The 25,123-nt window shown below is 50.5% G+C and overlaps 1 protein-coding gene and 1 pseudogene across 1 annotated transcript; one reads left to right on the top strand and one right to left on the bottom strand.

Moving 5' to 3' along the window:
* Positions 1-6,591: 6,591 nt before the first annotated feature.
* Positions 6,592-16,934, bottom strand: DEGS1 (delta 4-desaturase, sphingolipid 1). The gene is made up of 3 exons (XM_081824412.1): positions 16,750-16,934; positions 10,789-11,531; positions 6,592-7,283 (listed from the first exon to the last, which is right to left on the bottom strand). The coding sequence occupies exons 1-3, from the start codon at positions 16,829-16,831 to the stop codon at positions 7,137-7,139; spliced, it is 972 nt and encodes a 323-aa protein (XP_081680538.1). The 5' UTR covers positions 16,832-16,934; the 3' UTR covers positions 6,592-7,136.
* On the top strand, positions 16,830-18,829 carry LOC145722082 (F-box only protein 27 pseudogene; annotated as a pseudogene).
* The last annotated feature ends 6,294 nt before the right edge of the window (positions 18,830-25,123 follow it).

Here is a 25,123-nt window from a genome sequence, read left to right as displayed (position 1 = left end):
CTCCCTCACCCTGCACGGGAACCTTTAAAAACTCTGTTCTTGTAAATGTGGACCCAGAAGAAGACACAGAACAAATGTAGGGCTACGCGAATTGCTCCAAGGTGCACTCCGCACAGCAGGGCTGCCGAGACACGTCCACCCAGGCTCCCAGGCCACCTCTGTCCTTTCCTGATGCCGTTCTCCATCCCCCAGGGTCCACCCTCCACACACACTGTGTGTATCCACATTCTTGCCTCAGGTCAGCTTCAGGAGAAACCCCACAGCAGGCAGTGGGTGAGGAGAGGCGTCCTGCGAGCCCTGAGGGTGGGGAAGGAAGGGGCCTAGCAGAGATCCGGGCTCCGGGCAGTGGGATTGGGAGGCCCTGCACCCTCGCGGTCCTGAGTGTGTGCAGGGCAGAAGGCAGCCGCTGTGGCCGGAACACGCCCCCACAGGGCCTCAAGGTCCTGTGCGTGCACGCGTGCGTGTGTGTGTGTGTGTGTGTGTGCGCTCGCCCGCACGCATAGGAGTGGCGTGGAGCCGAGGGCACGGTGAGAGGCCGCTCCTCCCGTGTCACCACCCACCCTGGCCCGCGGCCGCCGGCATGTCCACACTTGCACACGTTCATGGCCAGACACCGCTGGAAAACCCAATCTCGGGGCCTTTCCAGTCGAGCACAAGTGTCTATTCAAATTGGGTACTTGGAAAACCTGTGAATTACCAGGATCCAGCCCTGAGATGTCTGAGAGGTGGCCAGTCATGGACGCACAGCTCAGGCCCCAGAGCGCTGGCGGCCTGTCCCCAGGAGACCATCCCCCGCATCTCCCCAGCTGCAGCGTGAATCAGCTGCTGGGAACCACCCGGCCCTGCGCTGGGGCAGCTGTGTCTCCCCACCGACCCTGACCAGTGCCTGGCTACCCCCGCCGAAACTGGGCCTCCCACGGAGCGTCTGTTGGGGGTACTGATGGGCCGTGGGGAGCTGTGCTGGTTTTAGAGAGTGGAGAAAGTGGAGTGGGGGCGCCGGGCTGGCGGGAGGGGGCAGATGGGGAGCTGCTCAGGGTGTTCATGCTCCGTTTTGTAGGGCGAACCTGTTTTGGGGGTTGGCTGAACAGCAACACGAATGTTCGTAACACCACTGAACTGCATACTTAGAAATGGGTATGAGGGTGAGCTTTATATTATGTGTTTTTACCCCAGTTATTTTAAATTCTAAAAAAAAAAAAGGCTCTGACAAGAGTTTGGGCAGCACACCCTAACTGCTATGATTTGGAACAGTTGTGACGTCCAGTTTCAGCACCTTGGTGTTCCCAGTGCCTGCAGGAGCCACCACGACGAAACCCACGCGGTAACGGAGCCTTTCCCGACGATCCCACACACCATCCCAGCAGCCCCGGGAGGTAGACTGGATGGGGAAGCGCCCAAGGAAGTTAGTTACCTGCCGCGGGCACACGGGCTCACAAGTCCTATCTTTCTTCCCCGTTGCTGAGATGTATAGAGGTGACGCGGTGCCCTCCGGGTGCCCCCAAACACCGGTGACCCAGCCGGGGTCTCCCCGGGGCTCTGCCCTGAGCCCTGGAGCTGGGTCTGCAGCTGAGGCTTCTAAACCCCGTCAAGGGGACTGGGTGTCTGGGGTGCTCACAGCATCCCCCTGTCCGCCCGCCTTTCTTGCTGGCGAGCTGGGCTTTTCCTAGATTGGCCTCGGGACGGTCTCTGCAGAAAACTGTGTGCTTCGGAGCCTGCTCTTAAAACCCTTTGGTTAGATGTGCGCTCCAGGCCCCGGGAGTGGTTTTTGGAGAAAGCTTGAGGAGTTCACGGGCCACCCCAACCCGGCCCACACTGCTACCCTGCCCGGAGCCCTGTGATCCCCGGAGTGGATCCTGTCCTTGAAAACTGCAGGTATCAGACTAATTAGGGAGAGGGCTCCAAATTCAAGAAGGATGTCATGGACTTTGAATTTGTTTCCTTGGTTGCAAAATGAGGATGATACCAGTGTGGGGGCTGACAGCACGTGGGGGGAGCAGCCCGTGCCTGGACCCCCCTGCGGCAGCCCCTCAGCACCGTCAGCCCCACCAACCCTGGGCAGGATTCTCTGGGAATTAGCAGCTCCTGTGCACCCCGCGTCCTCTACTCTGAAAAGCAGTCTGGCTTGCTGACGTGGAATTCTGAGGCAGTGAAGGTCGCCCGACGCCCCGCTCACGTCAGTGCTCAGCAAGCTTGCACAGAGCCAGCTCGGCCAGGGTCTGGAGCCATACCACCGATTTCCTGAGAAGCGCAGCCGGAAGCCTGAGCTGACTCCCTGGAAGGAGGTGGGCTGCCTGGCGAGCGGGTAGAGCCTGGTCCTCAGCGTGAAAGAGCACCCTCCTGGCCAGACCCAGGGTTCCAGAGGCTCTTCGGGCAGGGCAGGGGCGGGAGGGCTGGAGCTGGGAACATGCTGGTCAGAGCCTCGGAGGGCACGCTGGCCGGCCTGATGCGGGGTGCCGAACTTTGGCTCTCATCCTCCTCCTTTAACCGAGAATAAGATCACATACTCTAGGGGCGCCTGGGTGGCTCAGTTGGTTAAGCGACTGCCTTCGGCTCAGGTCATGATCCTGGAGTCCCGGGATCAAGTCCTGCATCGGGCTCCCTGCTCGGCAGGGAGTCTGCTTCTCCCCCTGACCCTCCTCCCTCTCATGCTCTCTGTCTCTCATTCTCTCTCTCTCAAATAAATAAATAAAATCTTTAAAAAAAAAAAAAAGATCACGTACTCTACATCGAGCTAGAAGGACAACGAGGGCAGAGATCTTCCTAGTGCGTGGTCCTGCGTCTCTGCTCCATCAACAGAAGGATGGGTGGAATGCGTGAGACCGCCCAGCACACCCGGACCCACAGGACTGGGGAGGTTTGGGTTTTGCTTGGGCCCATCCCGGGCTCCAGGACCCTCAGGTGGAAGCACGTAGCGCCTGTCAGGCTGGGAAGGGAGAAACCCCCTTGTGCCAGAATCTCTCCGCTACTACCTGGGAGGGAAATGTGGGACCTGAGCCACTAACCTGACGCAGGACTGTCCTGTTCCCTCTGTGACAAAAGGTTCGTTCCCCTGGGTCTCCTTCAGCCCTTCCTGCTGGCCTATTACAGCCGCCGTCAGAGGGAGATCGCAGAGCCCTCCCTGGATTAGCCAACTACCGACCCACGGGGATTTAGAACCCAGCACCGAGGGCCACGCAGTTCTTCTAGGCCTTTTCCACAGAGGGTTTCCGACACAAGGATGTGGGCTGTGAACATGCTGTTTGTGTTTGTGCAGGTCCTGCCCTGGGGAGAAAAGGCCAGGTGTGTGCCCCAGATCCAGGAAGGGGCCCCGTGACGGACAGCCGCTCAGGCCGGGGCCCGACCCCTTGCTCTGGGTCTTGGGCGCCGAATCACGCCAGCCTGTGGTCACGGCCACCGCCCAACGGCACAGGTGCTTTTACCTGTGGGCGTCTGGAAGCTTCCCTCCGCTGGGTCGTCGGCCACTCCAGAGCCGACTTGGCAGCCATGGAGCCTGCCTTGTCTCAGATGCTGCGCCCATTCTCTTCCCTCAACCATGTCATTAACTTGCCAGCGAAGCACGCCGGCCTGACCTGACTTGCACATCCTGCCCCTTCTCCCCATCGGGGCGGCCCCCAGACACCGCTGCCCTCCTCGTCCGCAGCTCGGTCCCGCAGGGCACGCTGCCCTCTCCCTGCCCTCCCAACCCCCCCTGCCCCCCCGCCCCCCCGCCCCCCCGCCCCCCGGCCTCCGAGAGGGTCTTCATGTTTAATGTCCTCGGGTTTCCGAGCATGGTGTTTGCAGGGCCTGCTGCTCGTCCTTGCTTCATCGCACATGACTAAGCCTGGCTCCTGGAAGACGTTCCCAGCAAGACAGCACATTTCCTTGTCCAAACACGGAGCCTCCAAGCCAGCCGGGCGGGTGGAGGAGCGGAGGGAGCATGTCTCTTGGCCTGGTTTCTTCCCAAGCCAGCGCGCGGGGGTCCCTCCCTGGCCAGCCCAGCACGGGGCACAGGCCGACCTGCAGGGCGGGTGGGGCGTCGCTGCCTGCTGTGCCCCCTCCCCTCAGCCACATGGGACGCCCCTGTCTTAGGCGCTAATTTCGGATTCCACACGCAGTCCTGGTGTTGGAGCATCGGCGCTTTCCTCTGGGGCCCCGTGCCGTCCGCATCCTCACTGCCTAATGCAGGGCTTGGCAGGGTGGCTGTAGAGTGAACAAGTACGTGCATTTTTGCTACAAACTTAAGGGTTGATGTTCCATAGTAGAGTTTAGAAGGGCCCTTTAGATGCTGCTCAGGTGCTGGGTCCTCCTGAGGCCCTCACTTCCCCGGGTGCTGAGACCCCGGCAGCCAGCTCCGCGCTGGCCGGCATCTGCTGGGTCCTGGTACTGCACAGCGTGGTGAGGTGCTGGGCACGGTCACGTAGGTAAGAGCATTAAAGCAGCTGGTGCAAACACTGACCCTTTCTGGCCGGGCTTGTTGGCAAAGGCGCCGGCCAGTGTCAACATTGGGAGCCTCACCTACCGCGCGGGGTTGCCGGCGGCCCTGCCCACCCCCCCACCCCACCCCCGCAGAGGACCTGGGCGCACAGAAGGAAGAATCAGGAGGCGTGGACTTTGATCCCTTTGACTAAACCTCTCTTGTAACATGTTCTATAAAAAGCCAAATTCTAAAAACAAAACAAAAAATGACTTAGATTGTTGGAAGTCAAAGCTCCGAGATTCGGCCTGAACCGCAGGCTCATAGAAGGAGGTCGTGCGGGCAGCAGAGGGAACGCGTTCTTTCCCACGCCCATCCGTGCCAGGCTCTGGAGTCCCGGGGCCTGCCGCTGCGACCCCTACAGTTCACTCAGCTGGCCTCGGGCCACGTGACTCCGCCTCGCTGAGCCTGTCTCCTCCTGTCCACGAGGAGCATAGGAACAGTGCTGTCTGCGTCTAGGGGGTGGAGGGTAAGCTCGCGCAGGCTCAGCAGGATTCTCGGCAAACCACCACCGTCCGAGGTTAGACGCCTGCCCTCCAGCTTTGCTTTGTTGTGCACATGGCTCTCCGTGTATTCCGGGCTTGCTGACCCTGCGAGGTCTGGCAGACACAAGTGAAGATCTTTTCTGCCCTTCAGGAGTGACCGCCTCATGGGGAAACAGACTGCAAATTTCTGAACAGTATGTGGGGCCACGGAACCATTTGGAGAGTCCAGAAGAGTGGTGCCTGGCCTGCCGGGGGTGGGGATGGGCTGCAGAGGGCTGGCGTGAGCCCCGAGGATGAGCCAAGCAGACCAGGAGAAAAGATGTAGGCAGAGGGGAGTTGTGCAAAGCCACAGAAGGATTTCTCACGCGCAGCCCTGGTGCTGTAGAAGTGCTGGGGCCCAGCCTCCCTACTGCCCCCAGAGTCCTAGGTCTGTCTTTGGAAAACTCCCTGCCGGGGACAGAAACAATGGGCTGAATTGGCGGCCAGGCGCTGGACTGGTCAGGAAATCTGCCGCCTGAGGGAGAACTGGTAATGTGACTGCCGACAGCAGGTTTGGGGAAGGAGGACTGCGTTCACCGTGGCCCCCGCAGTAACGGGGCCCAGGGAAGACCGAGCTGGATGGGGAGTCGGGAGTTGTCGGCATCTGTGTAGCGCGTGAAGCCGGCAGCCCAAGTTCTGCAAACAAGGAGAGTGGGAGGCTCGCTTGCCAGAGAACACAGTCGACTTAATGCATCACATCCATGGGTGTTTCACAGACGCTGTTTCACTGAGCACGTGTATTTGAATTGTAACGTTGGCTCTGTTATCACCCTAAACCATTCACACAGTGGTTCTTTAAGCAATAGTTCTGATTCTAGGAATTTTCCCAGGCAAGAGGATCAGGAAGGGAAAGCAAAGTACTTTGGGGATGAAACGAGGTGTGCAGAGCAGGTTTGCCTCTCCTTCTGAGAAGGAGGATGCAGTCCAGCTGGTGATTACAGAAATCGGACTTTGTAACATCTCATAAGGGTGCTTGAGGGTGGGGCACCTGGGTGGCTCAGATGGTTAAGCATCTGCCTTCGGCTCAGGTCGTGGTCCCAGGGTCCTGGGATCGAGCCCCACATTGGGCTCCCTGCTCAGCGGGGAGCCTGCTTCTCCCTCTGCCCACCCCCGCTTGTGCTCTCTCAAAAAAAAGGAAGGGAAGTGCTTGAGGATTGGTGTTGTGTACAAATTATAGACTACTTGATTTTTTGATACCACATATTATTTTTAAAATACTTCACCATGGGGCGTCCGGGTGGCTCAGTCGGTTAAGGTGTCCGACCCTTGATTTTGGCTCAGGTCATGACCTCAGGGTCATGAGATCCAGCCCCTAGTTGGGCTCCCCACTGGGTGTGGAGCCTGCTTGGCATTCTCTCTTTCCCTCTGCCTCTCTCTAATAGAAAAAAAAAATGAAAAATAAAAATGAAGAAATAGAATACTTCACCACGTCACGCTCAGTCTACCCCAGTGACACAGTTCAGCCCCAGGGTCCTGGCCCCATGGAGCCAGCTGTACCCCATCAGACCACACCCCCGTTCTGCTGCCATCAAATGACATGGCGCTCCCCCTGGGGAGCTGCTTCTAATTGGAGAGTCGCTGCGTCTGAAAAAGGAAGTTCAGTGTTGGACGTGATTGAACACAAAAGTCTTTTATTTATGAGTCTCTGCAGGATTCAGGAGTGTGTCATCTCAGTTTCACGTACAGTAGTAAAAATAAAAAATTCAGCTTACAGGGAAAGATATTTCCAGATCTTTTGGGGGGGGGACATTTTAAAGTAAACTCACCCTAGTACCGTATTAGATAAAGACAGTAAAGTATGAAAATGTGATAAATACTACTGTGATTAATAGCTCATTTTATTAGCTGTTTTAATAAAGTACAACTTTATAGTGAAAATAATGTACTAGAAATAGCTTTTTTAAAGCTTTTTTATGATATGCTTACAAAATGTCAGACGTCAGGGGAACCATCCTCAACAATGATGATGTGACGCACACGCTCCGTGTGAGCAAAGCTGAACGCGGGCTAGACAGGCTGACCGTGGGAGGCCGGGGAATCTCCAGGGACCGCGGGGCTCATGCTCGGGACCTTCTCCGGGCTTCGATTAATAACGCAGAAAGCCCACTTTCCAGCCCTTGTGAAGCTCCACAGAGGAATTCCTTTAGCCATGAGGACCTTCACTCCAGTACCACCTTGCCTTTTGGATGCCGCTTCACTCTCGAGTAGGGACTTATGGTGTCGTCTGTCACGAAATCATACAGTACTTTTATCCACGAGTTGTAGTGGGGGAGGTTGTCGTAGTACTCGGCAGCGATCTTCCTCACCTGCAAGGCCAAATGTGCAGCAAGAATGAGTGCTGGCAGAGTGGGACTGGGCGTCACGGACCGACACGGGCACAAACACCGAGAAGAGAAACCACCCTCCGCCCTCCTCTTGCCCCAAACGCTGGGATCCCGAGGGATCCCGGCACCAAGCATTTCAACAGTGACATACACTCGACCCTCTAGGATCACAGACTCTCTCCCATCAAGCTCTGAATGGTGCATTTTATTCTATTATTTTTAAAAAACATTTTATTTATTTGTTTGTTTCAGAGAGCAACAGAGAGGCAGAGGGAGCAGCAGGCTCCCTTCTAAGCAGGGAGCCCGATGCGGGGCTCGATCCCAGGACTCCGAGATCATGACCTGAGCCAAAGGCAGATGCTTAACCAACTGAGCCACCCCATGAATGGTGCCTTTTATTTATTTGACAGAGAGAGACACAGCGAGAGAGGGAACACAAGCAGGGGGAGTGGGAGAGGGAGAAGCAGGCTTCCTGCGGAGCAGGGAGCCCGATGTGGGGCTCAATCCCAGGACCCCAGGATCATGACCCGAGCTGAAGGCAGACGCCCAACGACTGAGCCACCCAGGCGCCCCTTAATGGTGCCTTTTAAATAGCTGAGCTATACATGTAAGTTACATCTTAATAAGGCTGTTGTAAGAAGCCTTGTCACACACACCCATTAACGCCACGCACTGTAACTCCTGCCATATGATCCAGTAAATACCAGGGATTTGCTGAGCACACAGGACAGAATGCTCCCTGATGCACACCTGACAGGAAGAGCCAGTAAGGGAAGACCAGAGCTCTGAGGACACCTGTCAGTGCAGCTCAGCAGTGAAGACAGCAGGAAGCGGGCAGGAACAGAACAGACGCTGCTCACCATGGGTCTTATGGCAAGTGATGTCTGAAGCGAGCAAATTCTCAGTTTGGGGGCTGTTCAAGAAACCCCGGAAGATGGGGGCGGCTGGGTGACTCAGTTGGGCGTCTGCCTTCGGCTCAAGTCATGATCTCAGGGTCCCAGGCTCGAGTCCCACGTCGGGCTCTCTGCTCTGTGGGGAGTCTGCTTCTCCTTCGCCCTCTGCCCCTCCCCCCGCCCGTGCTCTCTCTCTCAAATACTTAAATCTTTTAAAAACAATTAAAAAAAAAGAAACCCATAAGTTAAGGTACAGTTGACCCTTGAACAACACGGTCTGAACCACGTGGGTCCACGCATACGTGGACATGTTTTCGCTAAACACAGTGCAGTCCTGTAAATGTGTCTTCTCTTAGGATTTTCTTAACATTTTCTTTTCTCGAGCTTACCTTGCTGCAGGAACACCATATAGGACACGTATAACATACAAAATACTGCTTACGTCTTCGGTTCAGCTTCCAATCAACAGCGGGCTAGTAGTTACATTTTGGGGGCGTCAAAAGTCACATGTGGATTTTCAACCCTGTGGGGAGTTGGCACCCCAGCTCCTGTGTTGTTCCAAGGACCCACTGTGTGGCTGATGTTGAAAAATGATTTTGTTCAAAGGGCAGCCAGCTTTGTATCCTCTTTAAAAAATAAGTGGAAATTCACTTTTTTTTTTTTTTAAAGATTTTATTTATTTATTTGAGAGAGAGAATGAGATAGAGAGAGCATGAGAGGGGGGAGGGTCAGAGGGAGAAGCAGACTCCCCGCTGAGCAGGGAGCCCGATGCGGGACTCGATCCCGGGACTCCAGGATCATGACCTGAGCCGAAGGCAGTCGCTTAACCAACTGAGCCACCCAGGTGCCCCTGGAAATTCACTTCTTTAGGGAAGAGGCGCACAAGGCCTCCTCTGTCGTCAGGCGTGTACATGGGCGGAGCAACACCGGGCCCATTACACCTGCTTTCAAACTTGGCTCCAGTTGCAAGGTTTTTCCCCAAACATTTTATTTTGAAAAACATGACACCTACAGAAAAGTTGAAAGAGCAGAACAGAGACACCTCTATGCCCTTTACCCAGGCCCACCAACTACCACCATGAGTCACTTTCTGTCTCTGCACAGACATACACCACATAGTATGCTTTTTTTCTGCTGAGCCTTTTGAGAGTAAGTTGCAGGCATGTGACAACTCACCCCTAACGTTCTACCCTGCTATTCAACACCTACCTCCTACGAATAAAGACATTGTGCTACAAAACCATCATACTGTTTTCACACCCAAGAAAGTTAACATTAACACAATATTCTCGAGGATGCACTACTCAGTTTAAAGCTTCCCCACTGACCCAATGTCCTCTCTAGATGTTTCTTTCCTCGAGTGGGAATCCAGTCAATAATCAGAGGTCACACTTAGTTCTCATGCTGTGTGTTTTTGTATTGTAATCAGTCAATAGTTAAAAACTTAGGAGGAAATCCATAAAATTTGATTGGGTAGATATGATGGCATAAAATATTTGGCAATAGTTAGCTCCCTACGGAGCACCTAGGTGGCTCAAGATGGTTAAGCGTCTGCCTTCGGCTCAGGTCATGATCCTGGAGTCCAGGAATCAAGTCCCGCTTCAGGCTCCCTGCTCAGCGGGGAGTCTGCTTCTCCCTCTGCCCCTCCCCCCGACTCGTGCTCATGCTGTCAAATAAATAAAATCTTAAAAAAAATTGTTAGCTTCCTTATATCATAGCTTAAAAAATTAGGAAAAACTAGTATTATCTTTCATACATATTCCCCTTTTTCGAATTATGGAAACATTTTTTGGTAATAAACTGTAAAAGCCACCCATTTTGAGGAAGGGAAGTCTAATAAAAGAATTAACCTGAAAAATAAGAGAAGTTACGAAGGTGGGCCTTTGCAGAGGATGGAAGGATGGGGGTCAAACTGTGCTCTTTCACATCCTCCACAAACACTATACTCAAATCTGCTGCGTGGGGAACAGGCAGGCCCTGCCTGAAGAAAGTTTGCCACCCTGGAAACTGTCCATTCACTGTGCAGGCCAATTACGAGGGACGTCTGCATTTCCGAACAAGACAGCACATAAATCTTAGCTAAGCCCATCAACTTAACAGCGATGAAAGCGACGTGAACCTGTGCTCACTTCACACAAGAACTCCTTTCTCAATCTCTGACTTGTTTATAAGTCGGCAGATTCTCCAGCACTCTGGACCCCTAAGGGCCACCGCTAGGCTTCGGGACTCAGACAGTGAACGCCGAGGACTCTGAGGAGGGCATACTCAGGACGCACACTTGTCCTTTGCTTTGACGAGCAGCTTAGATGGGCAAAATACACTAGATCCCTTTTGTTTTATTATTTTTTAAGGTTTTATTTATTTATTTGAGAGAGAGGGAGAAGCAGGCTCCTCGCTGAGCAGGGAGCCTGAGGGGGGAGGGGTGGGGCTCAATCCCAGGGCCCTGGGATCATGACCTGAGCCGAAGGCAGACGCTTAACAGACTGAGCCACCCAGGCGCCCCCACTAGATTCCTTTTAAAATGGGCAAGTTGAGACTGATTTTGGTCATATAACCATCAGAAATTAGAGTATGTGTCCAATCTCTTTACTTACCAGTGGAAGGCTTTTTCCGGGAATGTTGGGGAAGTCATGGTGCTCATTATGGTAACCCACGTTGAAGGTGAGCAGATTCAGAGGCCCGTAATATGAGTAGGTTTCATGTCCCTTGAGGAACATGTAATGTTCGGCTATAAAATGTCCAGAAATCGGGTGCAAGCCTAGCCCAAGTAAGGATGCTGCCAACATGTAGACCAAAGATTTAATTCCCAAAACATAGTAAATTATAATGTCAAAAGTGACCTGGATCACAGTATTAATAATTTCCAGGTAAGAAATTGGTTTAGGGTTGATGAACAGAGGTCGAAAAGCATAAAAGAGAGGCTGAAGGACAACCCATATAAACTTTCTGAAAGTGGTACAGAAAAACCAGCCTTCAAAATCGGTGGGAATATCCACATCGATGCCATCACCCCCAAGGTAGCGATGATGGTCCATGTGATACCTCTTAAAGGAAACTGAATAGGGAACGCCAATGGGAAGATTAGCGAATATTCCAAACCAGCGATTCCACATAGCTCTGTAGTGGCCAAAGGCACTATTGTGGGAGACCTCATGAATAGCCAGAGTCACAGAGTGGTTAATGCAGCTGCCGAAGGCATACGCCCAAAATATGACCCACTTCCAGTCTAGGTCCTTCACTAAGTAGAACGCAACCAGTTGAGTGAGAACCATCATGGTTATAATCCAGATCAAGTTGGGATCAGGTTTCATCAAGGACTTTATCTCTGGATACTTTGCTGTAAAGAAAAACAAACAAACCAGGAACTGAGAAGAGCACACACAGTTCTGCAATTATAATTAAATCAACACCCATTAAATTAACACATTATTTTTTTCTTTTTCCCAATCGTGATATGCCCTCCATTAGAGACTTTATCCACTACGGGGAGGAGTATATTCCAATAGTAAAATTACTGAATACCATGTCACAACAAATTTGTGCAGGAAAAATTAGCCTCAAAATCTAGACTCTCTACATGAACAGAAAGAAAATCACAAATGAGTAAAGATTTCATGTTACCTAATTCCCTTTTTACTCCTAACAGTTGTTTGTATATAAAATTGGTAAGTTTTGCAAAGTCGCAATCACAGTCTGATAAATCTATTCTATATGCTAGTGTCTGACAGAAGGTACAGTATATGTAGATACTTATGTATGATGTATATGCAATGTACTTAGACACATACGATATGTATGTTATAGAGGACACATACTTAGATTTTATAATTTCCTTTATAATGACTGAATCACTTCTAGTTGCCAGTTGTAACTTCTACCCACTTCCCTATTTTTAGACATTCAGATAGCTAAGATTTTTGCCCGTGTGGCCTTCTGACAGCCATCAGGAAATCAGGGTAATGTGTGAGAACTGCACGGTGCTAATTTGTTAGATTCTTATTTGCGCTGTTGAATCTACATGCAAATATCCAAGTATGACGAAAAAGGCCAATAGCAAAAACTCTGCATTTCAGGCAAGTGTCCTCTAAGGGCAAATGCAAACTCTTCTCTGGATCTTACTCTCCCCACCCCACCCCCCCAAGAGGGAGGCCAAGGTGTGATGAGTGTCTTTGGTTGTATATGTTGCTGAGTAGGTTTAATACAGGACAGCATGAGGAGCAAAGACCTTCTTCTTGAGTTAAGTTACTCAGAATGTTTTTGAAAAGATAAAGAAGGGAAAAGAGCAGCTTCACCCTCTTTTCTCTACATTTGGGCGCCTGGGTGGCTCAGTTGGTTAAGCGACTGCCTTCGGCTCAGGTCGTGATCCTGGAGTCCCGGGATCGAGTCCCCCATCGGGCTCCCTGCTCGTCAGGGAGTCTGCTTCTCCCTCTGACCCTCCTCCCTCTCATGCTCTCTGTCTCTCATTCTCTCTGTCTCAAATAAATAAATAAAATCTTTAAAAAAAAAAAAAAAAAGAAAGGAGGAATTCAACCAAAGCTTACACTGCAAGGCAGGCTACTGAAGTCCGGTTTTATATATACGACATGAGACTCCCCATTTTTTCTCTCCGCTCCCTAACAATTAATCTTCGTTGGTTTAGTTCATTTTATCAAATGTTAATAATTTTGTAGGCAATAGACAAAAAAAAGGTAACCCTACAGGCCTAGAAGTGAATTTGTCTAAAACTAATTTTCCTATCAAGTCATTCATTAAAATATGAGCGTTTGGGGAGTGATTCCCCAACAACAAAACTGGTGGATAAGAAATAATTCCTTGAAGAATTCATTCAGGAAGTAATAATTCTGTGTATTTCTGTTTAGACAGAGCTCTGGCATCTTTACCTTATTTAAAACTTGGTTAAATTGACACATCTGACAAAGGATAAAAGGCAATACATGTTTTATAGTATTCTAAAATGATGAAACTCACATGCCTCGTTCTCTCAGACAAATCAAGTTGCTCCAAGTAATTCTGTACCAAATGTCTGCAAAGCTTATTTTAGTACATAAAAATCAATACTACAAGGGTACTGATACTTCAGGGAAAGAAGAGTTTTTGCAACAAATGGTGCTGGTTATTAACATGCAAAAGGCTGAAGATGGACCCCTTCCTTACACCGTACACAAAAAGTAACTCAAACAGATCACAGACCTCAGTACAAGAAAACTATTAACACTCTTATAAGAAAACAGAAGTAGGGGCGCCTGGGTGGCTCAGTCGTTAAGCATCTGCCTTCGGCTCAGGTCATGATCCCAGGGTCCTGGGATCGAGCCCCGCATCGGGCTCCCCACTCAGCAGGAAGCCTGCTTCTCCTTCTCCCACTCCCCCTGCTTGTGTTCCCTCTCTCACTGTATCTCTCTCTGTCAAATAAATAAAATCTTTAAAAAAAAAGAAAACAGAAGTAAATCTCCATAACCTTCGTGGCTTCTTAGATACTATCCCCAAATCATAAGTGTCAAATGGCCGATACGCACATGAGAGATGCTCGACATTATCAGTCATTAGGAAAACCCAAACTGAAACCAAAATGAAATGCCCCTTCACACATGCTAGAATGGTTACAATGACAAAGACAGGCAGTAACCAGGATATGAAGAAACCGGAACCCACAGACGTTGCTGTTGACAATGTAAAATAGTGCAGCTGGTTTGGAAGAATCTGGCTTTTCCTCAAAATGCTAAACATAGAGCTACCAATGACCCAGCAATTCCACTCCTCGGCAGCTATCCAAGAGGAATGAAAACACATCCATCTAATAACTTCCATGTGAGGGTTCATAGCAGCATTATTCATAATAGTCATAAGGTGAAAACAACCCCACAGTCTAGCAACTGAAGAATGAATAAATGAAATGCAGAATAGCAATACACTGGACTATTACTTGGCCGATAAAAGGAATAAAATACTGACCTACTACAACACAGATGAACCATGAAAACATTAAGGGAAAGAAGACAGTCACAAAAGACCAAGGATTGTATAATTTCATTTGTAAGAAATGTCCAGAATAGGGGCACCTGGGTGGCTCAGTTGGTTAAGCGTCTGCCTTCAGCTCGGGTCATGATCACAGGGTCCTGGGATCCAGTCCCATGTTGGGCTCCCTGCCCAGCGGGGAGTCTGCTTCTCCCTCTGCCTCTGCCCCTCCCCCTGCTCATGCTCTCTCTCGCACACAAATAAAATCTTTAAAAAAAATTGTCTAGAATAGGTAAATCTACAGAGACAGAAAGTAAATCAGTGGTTGCCTAGGGCTGAGGAGTGTGACTGGGGAACACAGGGACTGCTTTTGAGTATGGGGTTTCTTTCTGGGGTGACAAAATTGTTCTAAAACTTAGATTGTGTTGATAGGTACACAACTGTGTGAACACGCTAAAGAACACTGAATTGTACACTTTAAATGGATGAATTTTATAGTTTGTGAATTGTATCTTTTTTTTTAAGATTTTATTTATTTATTTGAGAGAGAGAATGAGAGAGCGAGAGCACATGAGAAGGGGGAGGGTCAGAGGGAGAAGCAGACTCCCTGCTGAGCAGGGAGCCAGATGTGGGACTCAATCCCGGGACTCCAGGATCATGACCTGAGCCGAAGGCAGTCGCCCAACCAACTGAGCCACCCAGGTGCCCTGTGAATTGTATCTTAATGAAGCTGTTAAACATGTTTCTCTGTGGATGTACGGCATTAAAAGGAGCACTTCTTGTGCACTATTATTTGACCCACTAATGCTCTCGTTCCTAGCCTTCATTAAGGAGGTCATTTATTTACTTATTTTTCTTTTATTTTTTTATTTATTTATTTTTTAGAGAGGGAGGAGGAGGTGGGGCAGAGGGAGAGGGAGACAGAGAATCTTAAGCAGGCTCCATGCCAGCCTGGAACCCAACGGGGGGCTCAGTCTCAAGATCCTGAACCTGAGCTGAAATCAAGAGTCAGATGCTCAACCGACTGAGCCACCCAGGCGCCCCTCGAGTAAATGCCTTTCAAATGAACTGTAATGTAACTCCAAATATACATTTAGCATACAGATGTCAGCTGTTAAAAAACAGATCCATGTTCCCTCATGTCTCTCTCTCTCCCCCCAAAACCCAACCAATTCCAGAAATATCTCCTTATCATTTAAGTATTCGCATCTTTCCTGAGGTTATTGCATCTCCACTCCAGAAATGGGACACTGAGCAGGATTTGCACCTGCAGGGAAAGGGACTATATTTTCATTGAGGAATGTGTCATCCTTTTACTTTCCCAGTGAAATGGTTCAGTGATGTTAAGTATGTGGGAAAAGGCTCATTGTCAAGATAAGCATCAATAAGCACCTTTTCACTTCCTTGATTATCTGAATATTAAATCCATGGCTAAGTTCCAGTATTGAGGCATTGGGTTTTTACAAGGTGGACACCAAATTGTTCTTATGGGGCATGTTGATTGTCTAAGGCATGGATCAAATGTATCATATGCTGTCTCTCCTGTGTAAGTGATTTGCAAAATATGTTTTAATTAAAAATAAAAAAGCACACATCCAATAACCAAATCTCTTAAAAGGCTATCCTGAATAGCAACTGTAAAGATTCAGGCTACCAATTTACTGATTCCATTCTTTTAAATCCATTTTAATTGGACCTACTAACTCCTGTTTGTAAAAGCATTAAATTTCTAACTTTAGACACCCCAGCAAAAATCAGGGGCTGGCTGTCTCTGCTCACTGGGCAAATGGATGTTGAGAAGAAAAGCTAGGTAAGGACTTTGCGAGAAATCATTCCTCCTATTGGACTTAGTACCCTTTGGTTCCCTGATTTTTTCAAAGAGGTGGAGAGCATCTGCCCCGATCGGAACCCCTGTAACACTGCTCACTCTTTACGTCGTCGCTAAAGTGGGGATACCACCGACTAGCTTCTGCGAGCGCCCAGCGGGGTCGTGTCTGTAACCCACCCAGCACAGTGCCGGCCCCGGCGTCAGGAGCGGCCTGGGCGCAGCTCCCGGCAGCCGAGCGCGCTCGGCACCTGCAGGGCCGGCCCAGGCCTAGCGAGCCTGGGGCGAGGGGCCCAGAATGGGCAGTCGAGGAGCTCGGCCGATCTTCCGTGCGCCGGTCCTCGCGGCCGCCGAGCGGGAGGGATGGGGCCCACGCGCGGGTCCGGCCTCCCGGCGCCCCGAGCTCGCAGCCCCTCGCCCCCGCCCCGGGCCAGGCCCGCTGGCCCAAAGGCCCAAGACCACGCCCTGCCCCGCACCCGCCGGCGCCCACGCTCCCGAGGCCCGCGCCGGAGGGTCTCCGAGCCGTAGGATTTGCCCGGGCGCGCCGGGAACCCTCCGGGCCGCCCCCGCCAGGACCCCCGCGCCCCCAAGAGCCCCCTCCCTGCCGGGAACCCCCCGGGACGCCCCCGCCGGGACCCCTGCCCCCCCGGGGTCCCCCGCCCGCCGGGAGCCTCGGCTCTTAACGGGCCGCGGGCGCCGGGGAGCCAGGCCGACGCGGAGAGCGCGCCCCGGCGGCGGGAGGCCGCGCGCACATAACGGGGCGCGGGCTCGGCCTCACCCAGGATCTCCTGGCGCCGGCTGGCGTGCGGCTGGTCCGTGTAGACCCACTCGAAGTCTTCTCGCGCGACGCGGTTCCCCATGGCGGCCGCTGGCGGACCCGCTCCGGCTCTCGCTTCCGGCCCGGCTCCTCCGAGGTGGTGGCGGCGGCAGCTCCCGGTGAAGACGGAGGCCGGGGCGGAGTCCCACGGCCCCGCCCCGCCCCGCCCCGCCCCGCCGGCCCATTGGTCACGCCCCACGGTCTCTTCCCCCCACCCCCCACCGGTCCCGGCCCTCCCCGCCGGCCCATTGGTCCCGCCCCACGGCCCCGCCCCGCCCCGCTGGCCCATTGGTCCCGACCCCACGGTCCCGCCCCGCCGGCCCCCGCCCCTCCGGCCCATTGGTTTGCCCCACGGTCTGGTCGGGCTGGCCCCGCCCCTCTGGCCCCGGCTAAAACTATAAAGAGGAAGCTACTGTTAGGGGAGAGCCGCGGGCGAGGATTCCGGGCCCTGGTCCGAGTCGCTCCCGCACTTGGTCTTGGGGTGGTCAGTGGGCGCCTGGGCCTCCCGACGCCGGCGCGCCCCCGTGCGCGCGCCGGAGCCCGAACCCGAGGAGGCGCAGGGCCTAAGCCAGCTGCCCCCGGAGCTGCTCCTGTTGGTGCTGAGCCACGTGCCCCCGCGCGCGCTGCTGGCGTGCTGCCGCCGGGTGTGCCGGGCTGGCGCGCCCTGGTGGACAGCCGGGCCCTGTGGCTGCGCGTCCTGGCCCTGAAGCAGGGCGCCGTGCTGCCGCGCGTCCGCAGCTGCCTGCCCCCCGCCCGCGACGGCAGGCCCGGCCTCCTGGGCCGCTTCTGCGAGCGCCGCCCGATCGGACGCAACCCCTGCGGCCAGGAAGGCTTCCAGAAGTGGACGGTGCAGCACGGTGGGGACGGCCGGGTGGTGGGGGTGAACATGTCACCGGTGCTTGGGGCCCCCTCGCAGACCTGCTTCGTGTCTTCCTACAGGTGGTGCCACAAAAAGCAGGTCATGGACCTGGGGGAGGAGGGTCTGTGGCCAGAGCTGCTAGATAGCGGCAGGATTGAGATTTGTGTGTCTGAATGGTGGGGATCCCGAGACGACTGTGGCTGTGAGTACAGGCTCCTTGTCCAGCTTCCAGATGCCAGGCAGAACGTCCTGGACGATTTCACGTCTGCTTTCAGGTGACCCACGTGTTCTCCAACATCAGGATGGGCCTGCGCTTTGTGTCTTTCGAACACCGGGGCCAGGACACACAGTTATGGGCTGGTCACTATGGAGCCCGTGTGACCAACTCCAGTGTGTTCGTGCGGGCCCGGCTGTCTTAGTCGAGGGCTGTCCTTGCAAAACAACCTGCCCAGTGCCTTGTGGGACCTGGGACCATTGGTCAGGACTTCTCATTAACCAAGGACATGACCTCCCTGGCATCCTGGGTACTCCAGGATCCCCTCGAGGGTCCTGCTGGGCCCCCTCTTCGGGTTCTGCAAACTACTAGAAGAGAGTCCTTCCTTCAGAGTTGCGTGCTGCTGTTACAGGGCAGTCCTCCCTCCCCCTGTTGGTGAGCACGGCGGGATGCTGGTCCTTGAGGGGCTCTTGGTCCTCCTCTCAGAGGCCCTCTGCTCAGCCCCAGTCCCCTCTGCCCTTGTCTCCTCTCCTTTCTGCTTCAGGAGCTTTATCAGTCCCGTTAGAGAATGCCTCTCATCTCTGAAGTGGAATCCTTATGGCTGGGAAAATTCCAGCCACCTTGGGTGGCAAACTTAACGTGTGGCAGCTTTACGGCTAGGACCAGGTCTCGCAGCTGAAAGCCAACTAGCTCAAAATGTTTGGAGATCCTCAAGGACCCCAGTGATTGCGTGGTGTATAAAATTATTTTTTTAGCCTGGGTGGCTCAGTCGGTTAAGGTCTGCCTTCAGCTCAGGTCAGGATCCCAGGATCCTGGGATGGATACCCACGTCCGGCTTCCTGGCATTGGGCTTCCTGCTCAGGCTTCCTGCTCGGCGGGGAGTCTGCTTCTCCCTCTGCCTCTCTCTATGGCCCTCCCTCACCCCCACTCATGTGCTCTCTCTCTCAAATAAATAAAAATCTTTAAAAACTTTTTTTATTTTGAAAATTTCCACCAACATTGAGAGATGTATCAGCAACAACTATATGCCAATCTCACGTAATTTATTATTTTGCCAAAAAAACACACAAAAAGGGCGCCTGGGTGGCTCAGTTGGTTAAGCGACTGCCTTTGGCTCAGGTCATGATCCTGGAGTCCCTGGATCGAGTCCCGCATCGGGCTCCCTGCTCGGCAGGGAGCCTGCTTCTGCAATCTGACCCTCCCCCCTCTCATGTGCTCTCTCTCTCATTCTCTCTGTCTCAAATAAATAAATAAAAAAAAAATCTTAAAAAAAAAAAATTAAAAAAAAAAAAACACACACAAAAACACAATTTCTTCCAGCATCCCACCTATCAGACAGAGGAGCTCGGAGCTCAGAGCGGCACAAACTTCAGCCTCAGAGCCTGAGGGACAGTAGGGGGGCTCCGGCCAGGTCCCCTTCCTGGGTCAGGTAGTTCCCCCTATTGGTGCGGACCCGGGGCTGAAGGATCCTTCCCCCTGTCAGGGGTTCCCTCACTGGTGGGGACCCAGGGCTGAAGGTCCCCTCCCCGTGTTAGGCAGTCCCCCTGCTGTTGGGGACCTGGGGCTGACGGTCCCCTTCCTGGTGGGGACCCAGGGCTGAATGATCCCCTCCCCGCGTCAGGGGTCCTCTCACCGGTGGGGACCCGGGGCTGAAGGTCCCCTCCTCGCATCAGGGGTCCCCTCACTGGTGGGGACCCGGGGCTGAAGGATCCCTCCTCCCAGCAGGAGGTCACCTCACTGGTGGGGACCCAGGGCTAAATGATCCCCTCCCCGCGTCAGGGGTCTCCTCACTGGTGGGGACCTGGGGCTGAAGGTCTCCTCCTCATGTCAGGCAATCACCCTGCTGGTGGGGACCCAGGGCTAAAGGATACTTCCCCACATCAGGGGTCCCCTCACTGGTGGGGACCCAGGGCTGAATGATCCCTTCCCGCAGTCAGGGGTCCCCTCACTGGTGGGGACCTGGGTTTGAACGTCCCCTTCCCGCATCCGGCAGTCCCCCCACTGGTGCAGACTAGTAGAGGCTGAACCTGCAGTTGGGTTGGGTGTTAGGTCTGGGTTTGCTGACTTGGGACTCGGCACAGCTGATTCCGTCCATGGCCTTGTCTCTTAACAATTCTCCCACTTTTGATCCGACCTTCAGCCTACCTGAGGATGTGATCAAAATTTACGGCACTGGCGGGGCACCCGGGGGGCTCAGTCAGTGAAGCGTCTGCCTTCAACTCAGGTCATGGTCCCAGGGTACTGGGATCGAGTCCCGCATCGGGCTCCCTGCTCAGCGGGGAGCCTGCTTCTCCCTCTCCCTCTGCTGCCCCCCGCCTGTGCTCTCTCTCTGTCAGATGAATAAATAAAATATTTTTTGTTTGTTTTTTGTTTTTAAGATTTTATTTATTTGACAGAGAGAGACACAATGAGAGAGGGAACACAAGCAGGGGGAGTGGGAGAGGGAGAAGCAGGCTTCCCGCTGAGCAGGGAGCCCAATGTGGGGCTCGATCCCAGGACGCCGGGATCATGACCTGAGCCGAAGGCAGATGCTTCACGACTGAGCCTCCCAGGCATCCCTGAAACTTTTCATTAGGAATTTCAGATTGAACTTTAAAAGCCTCTAAAGCCAGGAAGCCAAGCCAAGGATTGTCATCAGATGTTACCTGTGATACTTAGAGTTGGGGTGAATTCCTCCCTTCTTGAGATCCCCCCAAATAAGCTGAGGTTCCTGGACCAACCAGGAAGTGACCTTCCTTACTTACCTGGTAAGGCTTCCAAGAACCTGTGAGGAAGATTCCAGACCAATTTATCCAAGCAGTTCCTGAAGGCTGTGTGGTTACATCTGAGTCTATTCAGGTCTCTCTCAAATATGACATTCCAATTAAACCCTTGGCAATATGGCCAGGGTTTCCAGTTGTGTCCTGTTACAAAGAAAACAGATTCTTATTGAACTTATGCAAATAACTACCCATATTGGCATGAAAAGAATACTCAAGGGTTTCTGAATTCTGGAAGGAATAGGTCCGGAGAAAAGGTAAATATTTCATCTTTGTTTACAAAGCTATACTGTACCAAATTGCTGTAAGTCATAGATAGTTTAAGAGAAGGCATTTCCTTAGGTCTGGAAAAACAAAACATTAAGGAACCAGCAGTATTTCAAACAAAAAGTCATAAAAAATCATATTCATCCTCGTGAGTTCATTCAGTCCCATATACTTTGTACTTGTTCTGCTGGAATCCAGTTTTTCTATTAGTTCTGGAAATTTGTACCCAGTTTAAACGTTTTATGATTTTAAAGTTATCAGAAAACTTGTACTTTTAAAGTCCTTTCCATGAATCTCTTTGAACATGAAGCATTTTGCAGGAACACTTTTGCAAAAATTATCAGAGTAAAACAATACAGCTTTGTAATAATCACCCTTATGACAGGTGTAAGGTGATATTTCATTGTGGGTTTGACTTGCATTTCTTTGATGGTTAGTGATATTGAGCATCTTTTCATGTGTCTATTGGCCATTCTGTATGTCTTCTTTTTCCTATCAGGTTCTGAATGTCAACTTCTAATTTGGACAATTCTGACCACAGAGCTACTCAAAAAATCCTTTCAAATGGGAGCACCTGGGTGGCTAAGTAAGTTAGGCGTCTGACTCTTGATTTCAGCGAGGGTCATGATCTCAGGGTCATGAGATCGAGCCCTGCTTCAGGCTCCATGCGGAGTGTGGAGCCTGCTTGGGATTCTCTCTCCTTCTCCCTACTCATGACACATGTTCTCTCTCTCTGTATTAAAAAAAAAAATCATTTCAAATGAAATTTACCACCATTCCCATCCCCACCTGGCTTATATTTTTTCTTTCTCCCCAGGCAGTAATTTTCTTCAACTTATATTTTTAAGCCAAAGAATGCCCCTCACCCATGAAAGCCTGATAAAAAGGAAGCTGCTAGGGTTAAAGTATAAAAGTTGGCCAGACATAGACAAATAAAAAATAACAGACATTAGCAGAGGCTGGAGGAAGTGGGGAATGGGGAGCTATTGTTTGATGGGTACAGAGTTTCTGTTTGGGATGATGAAAAAGTTCTGGAACTGGATAGTGGTGATGGTTGTACCACATTGTGAATATACTTAATGCCACTTAATTGTACACTTCAAGATGGTTAAAATGGTAAACTATCTTTTTTTTTTTTTTTAAAGATTTTATTTATTTATTTGTGAGAGAGAATGAGAGACAGAGAGCACGAGAGGGGGGAGGGTCAGAGGGAGAAGCAGACTCCCTGCTGAGCAGGGAGCCCGATGCGGGACTCGATCCCGGGACTCCAGGATCATGACCTGAGCTGAAGGCAGTCGCTTAACCAACTGAGCCACCCAGGCGCCCAAAATGGTAAACTATCTTACGTATATTCTACCACACACATACACACAGGAACGACAGAGACTTCAGAGAAGTGTGAGACACCCATTAAGTTCATCCCCCGTATACATGTAATGGGAATGTAGGCAAATTTTTCAAAGAAAAAAATAGTTGAGAACAACCCACCTTTGCTGAAAAACATTATTCTATACATCCAAGAAGCTCAATGGACTCCAAGCTTATGGACTCAATGGACAAAACAAGAGATCAACTCCCAGACACATCATTGTAAAATGCTGAAACACAAGGAGAAAATCTTGAAAGAGCAAGAGAAAAATGACTCATTGCATACAAGGGAACCCCACAGCATCAACAGCTGACTCCTCTTCAGAAGCAGTGGAGATCAGAAGGCAGTGGAATGGCATAGACAAAGTGTTGGGAGGAAAACACGCTGGCAACTAAGAATCTTATATCCAGCAAAACTATCTTTTTTTTCTTTTTTTTAAGGTTTTATTTATTCATTTGAGAGAGAGACAGAGAGAGCACAAGCAGGGAGAGAGGCAGAGGGAGAAGCAGACTCTCTGCTGAGCTGGGAGCCCAACATGAGGCTCAATCCCAGGACCTGGAGATCATGACCTGAGCTGAAGGCAGACGCTTAACCATCTGAGCCACCCAGGCGCCCCGTGCAAAACTACCTTTCAAATATGAAGGTAACATTTCCAAATAAACATAAACCAAGAGAATGTGTTGCTCAAAGAGCCATTTGATAAGAAATACTAGAGGAGGTTCTTCATGCTGAGAGCAAGTGACCGCAGAAGATAACTCGGGTCCACATGAAAAGGTAAAGAGCACTAATAAAGGTAAGTACTTATAAAAGCTAGCATAAACACCTATTTCTTCTACTTTCTTAACTGATTTAAAAAGCAATTGTAGAAAGCAGTATGTATATAATTGTATTGCTGGCCTGATAGTGTATACAAATATAAATAACAATAACAGCCCAGGTGATAGGAGCAAAGCTGCCTTGGATCAAGGAAATGACACCAGATGGTAACTCAAATCCACAGGAACAAATGAAGAGAAATGAAAATGGTAAATAAGGTGAGTATAACAAACTCCATATATAGTCCCTCTCCTCTCAGTTTCTTTCTGAAGCACAAGATTATATAAAGTAACAATTATAACAGTGTATTTGGGACTTGTGCCATACACAGATGTAATATGTTTAATGATAATAGCACAAAGTGGAGGGAAAGGAAACGGAAGTAACATTTATAGGAGTAACATTTCTATATGTCACTGAAATTAGGTTAGAATAATCTTGAACTATCCTGATAAGTTAAGATGTATATAGTAAACCCCTAGAGCAAGCACTATGAACATAACAAAAACATGTAGTGAAAAAAGTCATTAAAGGAATTAAAATTTTACACAAGAAAATATTCACTAAATACAAAAGAAATCAGTAAGGAGGAATAGAGAGGGAAAAGACATGAGACATATAAGAAACAAAAAGTAAAATAGCAAAGATAAATCCAGCTATATCAACAATAACATTAAATGTGAATGGATTAAGGAATCCAGTCAAAAGGCAGAGATTGACAGGCTAGATAAAAATATAAGCTCCAAATACAGATCTTCCTTGACTTCTGACGGGGTTATGTCCTGATAAACCCTGGTAAGTTAAAAATATGAACCATAAATCAAAATATATTTAGGGGCATCTGGCTGGCTCAGTTGGCAGAGCATGCAACTCTTGATCTCAGGGTTATAGGTTTGGGCCCCACATTGTGTGTAAAGATTACTTAAAAAAATAATCTTAAAAAATTACATTGAACACACCTAACCTACAGACCATCATAACTTTGTGAGTCCTTTAAAATTTATTTATTTGTCAGAGAGAAAGAGAAAGCATAGCAGGGGAAGCAGCAGGCAGAGGGAGAAGCGGGCTGCGGGGCTCGATCCCAGGACCCTGGGACCATGACCCGAGCCGAAGGCAGACGCTTAACCGACTGAGCCACCCAGGCATCCCCCGTGTGTCCTTTAAATGCACTCAGAACACTATAGTTGGGCAGAACTACCTAACACAGGGCCTATTTTATAATAAAGTGTTGAATATGTCACATAGTTTATTGACTATACTGTACTGAAAGTGAAAAGCAGAATGGTTGGAAGGGTATCAGTTGTTTACCCCCGTGATCACATGGCTGACAGGAGGCTGTGACTTGCCCAGCATTGCAAGACAGTGTTGTCTCACACAGGAGAAAATAAAAATTCAAAGTATGGTTCCTACTGCATGCATATCACTTTTGCACCATTGTAACGTCAAAAAATTATTAGATGAACCATCGTAAAGTTGGGGATTGTCTGTATATAGTGACTACAGGAGAGACCCTTCAGATTCAGAGATGCAGATAACTTGAAAATAAAATAATGGGACAAGATATGTCATGCAAACAGCAACGATAAGAAAGCTGGAGTGGTTTTGCAAGTATCAGACACAATAGGCTTTAAACATAGCGATAATGGAGGTCGTTTTATAATGATAGCAAAACTGAACTGCGGGGACAAGTAGACATTTCAACCGTCATAGCTGGAGACTTGAATACCCCACTCCCAATAATGGAGAGAACAAGAGAACAACTAGATGTGATCCACATGGGAATGGAAGACTTGGAAACACTGTGAACCCCCTAGACCTAAAAACTATGTATAGAACACTCTACAAAAATCTACAATTTTAATTGTTATAACCTAATTCAATTATTGGAAGTGAAAAGCACCTCCCGCTCACACAACAGGGTACGTGAATAAATGTGTTGGAACCAGTGCTACTTGTTTTCTTTGTATTTCCTGCACAAAAGATGGCGGAGCTCCGCTTCTAACAAACGCTGTGTTGCTAGCTACCACCACCGGAAGCCTCGTGCTGTGTGT

This window comes from Leptonychotes weddellii, chromosome 6 (genome assembly GCF_054177405.1).
Source record: "Leptonychotes weddellii isolate Sample4059 chromosome 6, ASM5417740v2, whole genome shotgun sequence".
In the NCBI taxonomy this organism is placed as follows: Eukaryota; Metazoa; Chordata; class Mammalia; order Carnivora; family Phocidae; genus Leptonychotes; species Leptonychotes weddellii.
The sequence above is the reverse complement of the archived record's forward strand: the minus strand, read 5'-3'. Positions and strand labels throughout refer to the sequence as shown.

Excerpts from the sequence above, each read along its gene's own strand:
- DEGS1 (XM_081824412.1), bottom strand. The coding sequence starts at position 16,831 with ATGGGGAACCGCGTCGCGCGAGAAGACTTCGAGTGGGTCTACACGGAC. Across the intron at positions 11,532-16,749 it reads CCGGCGCCAGGAGATCCTGG|CAAAGTATCCAGAGATAAAG; the intron begins GTGAGGCCGAGC and ends TTTTCTTTACAG. Across the intron at positions 7,284-10,788 it reads CCGGAAAAAGCCTTCCACTG|GTGAGGAAGATCGCTGCCGA; the intron begins GTAAGTAAAGAG and ends TTGGCCTTGCAG.